This window comes from Limanda limanda, chromosome 1 (genome assembly GCF_963576545.1).
Source record: "Limanda limanda chromosome 1, fLimLim1.1, whole genome shotgun sequence".
Classification (NCBI taxonomy): domain Eukaryota; kingdom Metazoa; phylum Chordata; class Actinopteri; order Pleuronectiformes; family Pleuronectidae; genus Limanda; species Limanda limanda.
In genome coordinates, this window is record NC_083636.1 from 38,177,010 (window position 1) to 38,187,901 (window position 10,892).

Consider the following 10,892-nt stretch of genomic DNA (forward strand, 5'->3'; position numbering starts at 1 on the left):
TACACCCTCAAATAAATCAGTGATACATGATACATGACACATATGAAATACCCGAGTGTGATCCAACAAGATTCATCAGAAGAGAAGCCATGTGCTGACACACTGACTGTGGTATGTGATTATTCGGATTGTTTGTGTCATGACCTCATCCACAGGCAGCCAGTGCTTTCTATTCCTGCAGACGGCACAATGAAATGTGTTATTACAGCTCCTCAACACACACACTCACACACAGACTCCTGGAGGGTTTACACGTCTCAGATTGATGGTCTTACAGACATGTTTGTAAGAATCTAAAATAAATCCATGTCACACTGTGCAGAGTTTGTGTGTTTCTCCTGAGACATGAGAGCAGGATTAACGTCAGGATCACAATCGTGCAGAGGGAGAAAATCACTGTGGCGTACCGAGGGCGTTGTGTTTGCATGTTTAATTCTGCTTTCCATCTGCAACACATTTACAGGAACATGATGCACTTGTTTGTCCTGAGAGAAGAAAACCGACTTCAGGCAACAGAATTAGAGGAGGATTTATGAGGCAGACGTGCACTATATTGATCAATGAGTGACCGACTAACTTCACTCAGCAAATTTAATTTAAAAGCACTTAAGCTTCCTCAGGGATTCATCTTTTTATTGAAGGAAAGCAGCGGCCCTCACATCTATTCTAACAAACACAGGAATAGTTACAAATCATATTTATAGTTGCATGATCTGGCATTCTTTGTATTTTTTCCGAGGTCAGTCAGTCACTATTCACATCCTTCTGCCAACTGCTCTGCTACAGACGTCAAGTCTAGTGTGTCACAAGCAACAGGGAGATAATCTGCCTTCAAAGTAAAAGCACACAGCAAAACACAAAAGAGGGCAATGAAATTAAGCCAATGCCATAAAAAAACTATTTTCAAACATTCTTTTTTATGACACAACATTACATGCATGACAAGAAATAAAAAAAGTTCAGGCATTAATGTTTAATATATATACTGATTTGCTATATTTCTCATTGCATTACATGAATATGAATATTAAATATATTTTGTTATATTTATGCCTATCCTTTATTTTGAAGGACACTGCAGGAAGTCCAGCTTTATGGTTATTACAGATGTATTGACAGAGGTTTGTGCAGCAGCTGTGAGCCCTGCCCAGTTTATTCCATCATCAGTCTGCTGCTGTCACTAAACACAGACACACACTCACACACCCACACTGTTACAGTGCTGGACATGTGAGCTGCTGCCTGATGCTGTGAGGATGAAGGACTCTGAGCTGAGCTGAGGACATTTCCTTTATTTTCAATACAAACTCTGTGTGGATATGAAACACATGGATTATGGATGTGACATGGACATGTTGGAGGATCTTACTTTGTGTCTCTGTGTTGGTGGACTGGTCGCTGCAGGGTGAAGACGATGCCTCCTGCGATGGAGCCTTTGATATTTATTTTGTGTTGGACAGGTGAGTGGTGGAATAAATCAGATCAACATGTCCTTGTTCATATTTGTTTCCTTGGTGCAGAGAATGCTGGATCAAGTCCTCTCCATGTAAGGCTGTGTTTATTTAACGTCCCTCGGCTGCGGCACTGCAACTTTTGAAGTTCCTCTCAGGGTATTGTGCTTTTAACAGAAGACCCCAACACATAAAGATTCCAGGGTGAAGAATTTCTGACACCAATATTATTACCAATACTAATAACAATAGCTGATAAGATATTTAAACAGTTAATAACTTTGTAAATTGATTCATAAGATGTCATTATTAAACCCTTAGGTGGAAGAAATGTTATCGAGGCCTTATCTTTTACATTTTAATCATAATTGCTATTATGAATAACTCTTTATAAAAAGTGAACACAAATATAACTAAATATACAGAACCTTTCAGCATATTCTATAAAATGAAATTTAAATGAAAGTTTTCATATCAGCAACATAAATGCCAATATAACCATATGTCTGTCACAAGGCTCTCAACAGACTTTACAACAATATAACAGAAAGAAACCAGAGTAAATTCAGTGTTATCTGATTGTTCAGGTTGAACATGGCTGATAACAACAGAATAAACTGACCAGGAGCCATTCTGACTCTATTCTCGCATTCTTTATATGAATTTTTCTGCGTGAGAACGACACTGATAATATGTGCATCTGTTTGATTTTTCACCATCTGTGTTTGCAGGTCGGGCAGCGTGCACGGACACTGGGACGAGATCTATGGATTCGCTGAGCAGCTCACCAACAGGTTTGTCAGGTACGTAAGCCCCCCCCCCCCCCCCTCTTCTCCACCTCAGGGTTTATTTCTCTACTATAAAAAGCCTGGCACCTTAGACACATGGACAACAGAGTATTTACACAGAGAGGAGTATTTATATATATATATATAGGGTCTTTGAATTACAATAAAAACAGTAGTAGTGGGAAGTAAAGTAGGGCATTAGTATTTTTGGCTGCATACATCATACATGGCCACCAACTGCTCCAACACCCCTCTCAGTAACGGTGCAGTGTGTGTGTGTGTGTGTGTGTGTGTGTGTGTGTGTGTGTGTGTGTGTGTGTGTGTGTGTGTGTGTGTGTGTGTGTGTGTATGTTTGTGTGTGTGTGTGTGTATGTTATATCTTTAGGTTTAATTGCAGGTTGCTAAATATGACAGTAAAACCTCTAGCCAGATGTTGAAGGTGGTGTTGACCACATTTACAGACTGGAGGGTACAGAGCAAGGAAGTAAACCTGAATGTGGTGGAGACTGAATTTCCTCAGTGGACCAAAATACTGCTGAAGATCTAATTTTATGATCTGTTTATGGCATCATATCCTTCGTCATGTTAAATCGAAACAAGTTGAGTCATATATCACGCAGTGTTTTCATTTAATTGCACTTCGTTGTGTTCACATAGTGCCATCTCCTCTCCAGGGTTTCTACTGGGTCCTAAAAAGTCTCAAAAGTATATATGTCATGTTTCAGTGCATTTTATATATCACGTAATATCATTGTATTCCATTTGGTCCTTTTCCCATTTGTGTCTACGCCCTCGTGGGCCATTATATTTCCCTTCTCAATCAAAAGCTAATCGACATGCTGAAGCACTTAACAGAATCCTTTTTGTTGCCACACCCAAATCCATTTGTAATATTTTACCTTGTAAGTTTGATTTTTAACTGTAATATTCACATGTTTTAAATATGTGTGTGTTTCAGTCCCAGGATGAAGGTTTCCTACATCGTCTTTTCAGCCAAAGCAGTTGTGATACTCCCACTGACAGGAGACAGGTGAGGGGCTGAATTTGTAAAACTTCAAACTTCCTCCCTCAGCCGATTCCCTTCAGAAAAAACACAAGCACCGATAAGTAACGTGGCTCTTTTCCATATTGAATCCAAACTGCTCTATCCCTGTTTTGTGATCTCGCTGCAAAGGTCGGAAATAGACGAGGGTTTGAAGAAGCTGAGCCAAATCAAACCTGCAGGGGAAACATACATGCACGAGGGCATGATAGCGGTATGTGCGCTCATGTGAAGAGAGACAGGAACCACATTTATTACACAGATGTCAATCAAGTTAATATATCTGCTTTGATTTTAGAATATAGTTCGTAAAATCTATTCCAAAAGTTTAAACACATAGTATTTTTTCGGGGTTGTTTATTTTCCCGGTTCACAGTTCACTCCTCTGAATATTTTGCCATCGTTCCCTCGTCAGGTGTCGGAGCAGATGAAGGCACAAACGTCACCATCGTCCACCATCATCATCATCCTCACTGATGGGAAGCTGGAGGTCTACCCCTATGAACTGACTGTACAGGAGGTATCTCTCTCTCTCTCTCCACACACACACACGCACACACACACACACACACACACACACACAGAAGTGAGGAAGATAGATGTGGATTGGCTCCAACGTAGTGACGAGCATTGTGTTAAATTTGAGAGCGTACAGTTTACAAACGCTGTTACTCTCAGTGGTGGATAAAGCAAACACACTGACACATGCACATACTTCTCCAACCACTTGTTTTACCAAGTTACAACACAGTAATAAAAGATTCAGGGATGGACCTGTTGATTTTTGTATCATGTTGCATCAACTGAAACAGAAAACATGCATCTTTCCAAACACTTCTTAGTAAATTGTATAGGCTGCAATTAAAATGTTGTACTTCACTCACTTCTCTCTCTGTGTGATGCTTCCCAGGCCGACAAAGCCAGAGGGTTTGGAGCCAGAGTTTACTGTGTAGGTGTCATGGACTTTGACCACAAACAGGTAGGGGAATGTTTTGACTCTTCTCTCTTTACTTTGTTGGTTTCTGTCATGAAGCTCTGTGAGAAAACAGCACAATCTCAGTGTTAGCGATACTGTTGGCTGTGTAAACACTGCAGTGTTATTTGCCTTTCTGTGTGTTTGTGTGTGTGTGTCAGCGTGTGTTAGGTTGTGGTCAGAACTTCCACTGGGCTGTTGTTTTTGGGCCTGATTTATTTACACGCCTTGACCTTCAGAGCAGCAGGCGGCTGGTGGAGATTTCTAGTTTATGATCTACGCTGCATGAGGTTTATGCAAAAAAACAGGGAATACTTGGTAATTTCTTCCTGTGCAGATATCAGGTTGTTGAAAGGGAGAGTACGTTGTGTAAGGAATGAAAACAATGAAGGATGAAACCAAATGTACTTCAATGTAGAACTACCAAATGCAAAAGTTTTCAGAGTGTTGTAGCTCACAATACAACAGAATGGAACTCAGAAGAATGCATACCCCTCTCAAGGCCCAACATCCCCCTTAAAGATATTACACGTAACAAATTGTTAGCCACTTAGCCAGTCCGCACTTTTTTCCTTGTTTGTATTTGTCACTCGTAATAGATTACAGTGTTTCATTGCCCTTTGGTGTGTAACGTGAATACAACATAGTGCCCATTACCTCAAAACTATTAAGAACAGCTGCAGTGTTTATGATATTTGATCTTCTCTACAGTCATAAATTCTCCTTAATAACATTTGCATAGCAAAGGAAAAGCTGTAATCGCTTCTGCTGAGAAATATAATACTGCAAACCCTGTCCTTAATCAATAAATTAATTTGTGTTGTTTTGTTTAGCTGTTGCACCAGCATTATTAATCATCATTATTCTGTGTAAGTATTATTAAGCACATCTTCTGTAAATGGCTTTGAAGCTCTTGACCAGAGAGTCCTCCGAAGTCGACGGGTTCAAGTGATCTCCTGCCCTGTTCCTGTCTGAACGTACACTGAGGTCTGAGGAGGAAGTAATTACAACCCTCTCTAATTAAATAATGCCGGCCAAGCTTCCTGTTCTGCTGTCATTAAAGCAGGAGATGAAAGCTGCAGCCTGCTGACCCCAACTTTCATCTCCTACAAACCGAAATGATAATGAAGCACTGAACCAAAACCAGCAGAAGGATCTTGAAAGTAGATTAACTGGAGCAGTGCTCATTCTAAACCTGCCAGTTTGGACAAAACAAGCTGTTTTCTTCTTCTGTGGTGATGCTCTGGAGCTACTTCAGAATTATTCCTCATCATTAGTGACTCCTACAATATACTGTCAATCTTTAATGTGCTGGTTGTGTGTGCAGAGCTTTTTAAAAAGAGTCTATGGTGCAGAGTGAAGTTAGAAATATTTTGTGTTCATCCTACCTGGTTTATCTGCAATGGAGATTCTATAGTCTACGTTTTCAGTGAAATTAAACTGAATTTGCTTTATTACTATTCACGTGCGTGGATTTTATATAAGTTTCAATGATTTACTTAACTGTAGTAATTTAATTTCGTACATTACATGTCAGCGTTATTTCCGAGGTCTGTTTAAGCAACCGACACAATTTTCAAGATGGGTAAATTGCCGTTGTTTTAAATTTCTCTTCCAGCTTGCTGAAATAGCAGATAGCACCGAACAAGTTTTCCCAGTTTTGTCCGGGTTTCACGCCCTCAAAGACATCGTGAACTCGGTGAGGTCACATCCCACGTAATGTGTACTTTATAAGTGTGAATGCAGACGTCTGACTCCGGCTGTATCTCCACATAGATCCTGAAGCAGACGTGCACAGATGTGTTCACGATAGAGCCGTCGAGTGTCTGTGTGAACGGTGAGTTAGTCAGAGAGAGAATTCATCTGGTTTTACAAGGCCTGCTTACATTGAACTGCTGAACTTACTTTTATTTATTGTTAACACTTGCATGGCTGCATACTACTAGTTTTCACAGTAATCATATATTTAGTTTTATGTCGCTAATTATTGTTGATTCATGTTCTTTCTGGTGAAATCATGCAGTGTCATAGTTGTATGATGTGTTTAATGTCTTCTAGAGTCTTTCAACGTCGTGTTGAGAGGCAGCGGCTTCAGTGGAACCAGGAGGACGGACAATGTCCTCTGCGTCCTCACGGTCAATCACAACACGTACAGTGAGTGCACGACACAATCATCTACACCGATCACGAGGTTAACGCTAGTAACTGGTTTGTCTGGTTGTGCAGCTTTGCGTCTACTATCATCGGTTGTCTATGAAGTGTATCGCAGGGTTTTTGATGAGGTCTGTGCTGCAGTGGAAAGTCAGAGTCAGGACATCCAGGGACAAACAGTGGCTGCTTCTTATCAAAGAACAGAGGAGACATTATGAGGCTGAGCAGGAGGAGGGAGGACATGTTGTACGTGTGGTTGGTCTATTAATGGATCAATGGAGGGGGGGGAGGGGGCATTGTCAGTAAGAGGACGTGATGAGATAACATGTGACTGTATCGCATCATATCTTCCTTAATCTTATCCTTAACCTTCCTAACACTTTTCCTTTTGCTCTGTCGCATTGGTTTGTATTTGTATTTTAACCTTCCTGTGATATTTAGGTTTTAGATATTGAAAATATTCTAATGATGAAAAAAATGCAGGAATTTCGTTTTCCGTTCCAAAAGAATGGCATTGAACACAGAACAGTAAAAGTTATTTCTTTTGGTTTTATTTTATTAAACACATTTAACATCATGACGGCAATAATGCGTAGTATGTAAAATCAGACGTGGGCACTTTTCAGGAGATAGAACACAATCAACAGTCTGTCGGCAAGTAAGTGTTCGTATTGGTCTGAACGCCTAGTGATATGTTTTTATTTTTCATTCACTATTGAATTAAGTTTGTTTATTTTTTATTCATCGTAATATTTATTTGTGTCTTTCCAATTCTTCTTCTTAGACCAGAAGCCAAGCGTTGTCAGAGACGGCTATCTGCTGTGTCCAGCTCCTGCTCTGCACCAGGCTGGAGAGTGAGTCAACACACACACACACACTCACGCACGCACGCACGCACGCACGACACACACACACACACACACACACACACACACACACACACACACACACACACACACACACACACACACACACACACACACACACACACACACGCACACACATTACTTTGACCATGATTTATATTTGATTTAGGTCTGGTTAAAAGTGTGGCAACAAATTCCACTACTGTATAGTAAGATAAATATAGTATACACATAGTTTATAGCCGATAACATTGTGGTCGATTTCATTTCAAGTCAGTGGTGCATCGCTCTAAGTCAACACTAGCTGCATGGATTTGAGTGAAATCCATTTTATTAGGTCACATGGTCTGTTTTTATTTTCCTTTCTGTCCTTATTAAAATGAATGATCACCACTTGAGTTTGTAATTTGTAGATATCAAAGTCTTCTCACCAATAATGAGCTTGTGTGTTTCCCATAAATACCACGCTTCTCTGTGAAAGAGCAGTCCGGCTCTGGAAGGTTATAAGCATGATATCATTTTATAACATCATTACACTGGTATTTCTCTGAGAGCAGTGACTTCACCCAGAAGACAAAAGAAGGGAGGTAGTGACATCAGGGAAACCCTCACTTAAATCAAATAAATTATTTCTTTGGAATGTAAAAGAAAAGCACCTTTACATTAACAGGTTTCACTTTATAGTATCAACATTTCTCTACTCGGCCTCGGGGTTGAAATTAGAAAAGTGTGAACCTGCAGTGAGAGAGAAAAGTGTTTACAGTGAAAATCTGTTCGGCTTCAAGTTTTGGATGAGCTGCAGCAAGTCGGACCAGAATATCTCAGTGGCATTTAGAACGTGAGCCAAAGCTGATTCAGCTTCAAACAGCTCCCTCTCTCTTTCCCTCTCTCTCTCTCTCTCTGTATCAGTCCTCTCTTTCCACCATATCTCACCCACTCTCTCACACTCCCTCCGTACCGAAACACTCACGCAGAGTTTGAGCTTTTCTCAGAGACGGAGCCGAATCAAATATCATCCGAGTCGAGCCTCGACGGTTAAAAACAAACATTGTAGGTTTACTGGAAAACAAGTGAAGGGGGTTGAAATAGGACAAGAGTATGAATAACATTTACTGGTTTGACATGACCTTTTAAGATCAATGCTATGAAATTAGATGTACAGGTACTATTTATTATCTTGCAGTAATTTGTATTGATTATTTCTTTGATGATTCCAGATCCATTGAAGTGCTGGTTAGTCTGAACAACGGAGAATCTTTCATCTCCAGTCCCATCACCATTTATGCCACAACATGTGTAAGTATCCATCACATAGCACTTTTAAAGAAACACTGTTTTGGGTTAAGAATCAAATAATGAATGAATAATATGACTTGTGTGTTTTCTGCAGTCCGATGGGACCTGGGTGCTCTGGTTGCTGTTGGCTCTGCTGCTGTTGCTGGCTCTGGTTTTGTTCTGGTGGTTCTGGCCTCTCTGCTGCACTTTGGTGAGTTTACATATAGATCTGTATTACTCAGATTCAGGCCTTGTGGAGGCCCACACACCATAATTCAGTGCTGTTGCTAATTGAGGAAGTATTTAAAACGTTTTCAAGAGTGTTTCTCTAAGCGTCCCATTTTGTTTTTCATAGTAATATTCTCACTTTTCCTTACAGGTGATCAGAGATCCACCCCCAGATCGCCCTCCTCCTCCGCCTCCTGTGTTTGTGAGTAGACCAATAACCGTTTAAAAAGCTTTTCCCTTTACGTCTATTTCTGAAAGGGCGTTATGAGTTGGAGGTTTTGACTCACTATCAACTTGGTCGACCTCCAAGGTGCATGAGCATGGGAAAGAAGTCTTAAGTGTAATGTTTCGGTGGAAAGACCCAAATGTGGCATGAAAGCTGAGGATGGTCAATGTGAATTCAAGAAAACAGAACTGAAACATGAGGATAAATCCATGTGCAAACAGAAAAATTGACGAATACAAGGGGAAACACAGGGATTACATACTGGAGGGAAGCAGCTGGCTCCTTGAACACTGCAGGTGAAACACATTAGTACAGTTAGACACGATCACATGGGCTGAAGAGTGGACAAAGACAGGAAATAAAGCAAACAAGGAGAGAAGTTTCAAAATAAAACAAGAAACGTGAAGTTAAGCCGATGTAATAAATCGAACCAACAACATCCGTGTGTTAAAGGTATTTACAGATGTTAATCAAGTGAAGGTGCTCCACAACATGTTTCTGTTTAATCATTTCTCTTTGATTATTTTAATTTCAAGTTAATAGAACAATTGAAATTAGCACTTTGGATCCTAATCATGGGACAACATTTTTTCATTTGAGAGATATCAGCCCCAGTGACCATTAACGGTACTGCATCACTAAAGAATTAGCTTCTGTTTCGTGCGGACTCATTTAAAATCGTTTGTCATGGAAACTTTGCAAATTATAGTGTTTGATTTTTTGTCAGAACTTGAATGAACCTTTATTGTTTTTAAGGAGCTGGAAGACGATTACTCACCCAAACACAAGTGGCCCACAGTGGACGCTTCGTACTACGGAGGTCGAGGTCCTGGAGGAATCACACGCATGGAGGTAAATACAAATACAGACACAATAATCATATAAAACATCCAAACTGGTTATTTAGGAGATAGAGTCTGTGTTTTATTATCAGTCATATCTATGACATCTGTCACTTGTGTTCATGTTCTTGCTCTAGGTCCGCTGGGGACAGATGGGATCCACAGAGGAGGGGTCCCGACTGGAGAAAGCCAAAAACGCTGTGGTCACCATGCCTGAGGACGTGGATGAGCCCATCCTACCCCGACCCCCACCAAGACCCCCTCCAGTGTTCAGCCCCCCACCACAGTCCAAGTGGTACACTCCCATCAAGGTGAGACCAGTCTTTATTATAAAGAGCCTGTCTGTGGATTACTTCTTACTGTAAATAAGTAATGTTCAATATCTCTATCTTTAAATTCTGTGTTTGATTGACTCAACTCCTAATTTGACCTTCAGGGGCGATTTGATGCGCTGCGTGCGTTAATGAGAAGACAGTACGACAGAGTGGCGATCATGAGGCCGACACATCAGGACAAGGTAACTAAATATTTGAAGATACTTTGTCTTTACTTCAGATGAAAATAGATATATTAATAGATGTAATAAAAAACATTAAAAAGTTTTTAATTGACAAATGACATTGACATGTTGCCAGATAATAGTTTATATTAATACTAATTCAGATAACATCTTGTTTGCTTGTGATATTTTGTGTCATATTCTGAAAAAAACCCTCAAAAACAGCTACTTTGAGTTATAAATTCATAAATTTCTGGTCATTGTGTTTGAATTTGACTGTACTGCTCGTTGTCGTCTGCAGGGTCGCTGCATTAACTTCACCAGAGTTCAGAGTCACTGATGTTCAAATACGACGATCAACACTTTTCACTTTATTCCCGTTTTGTTTGAAGATGACCAACATGGTTGGGATGTATATTGTAAATAAACACATTTACTTATATTCTGTTGTTGAAATATGTTTACCTACCAACTCGGGTTTCTGTATCAGTTAAAACCAAAATTATGTTTAGTTTTTTTCAGGTATTTTGTTTATTTGAAAGAAAAAATAG

General features: G+C 40.0%; 1 protein-coding gene across 1 annotated transcript; it reads left to right on the forward strand.

Annotated features, from left to right (window-relative positions):
• Positions 1-1,172: 1,172 nt before the first annotated feature.
• On the forward strand, positions 1,173-10,783 carry LOC133014994 (anthrax toxin receptor 2-like). Its single transcript, XM_061082175.1, has 17 exons — positions 1,173-1,460; positions 2,183-2,254; positions 3,198-3,269; positions 3,414-3,495; positions 3,697-3,801; positions 4,192-4,260; positions 5,873-5,953; positions 6,031-6,091; positions 6,313-6,408; positions 7,190-7,259; positions 8,489-8,567; positions 8,662-8,757; positions 8,926-8,976; positions 9,757-9,852; positions 9,980-10,153; positions 10,279-10,359; positions 10,643-10,783. Exons 1-17 carry the CDS (start codon positions 1,336-1,338, stop codon positions 10,679-10,681), a joined length of 1,449 nt encoding a protein of 482 aa, XP_060938158.1. The 5' UTR covers positions 1,173-1,335; the 3' UTR covers positions 10,682-10,783.
• The last annotated feature ends 109 nt before the right edge of the window (positions 10,784-10,892 follow it).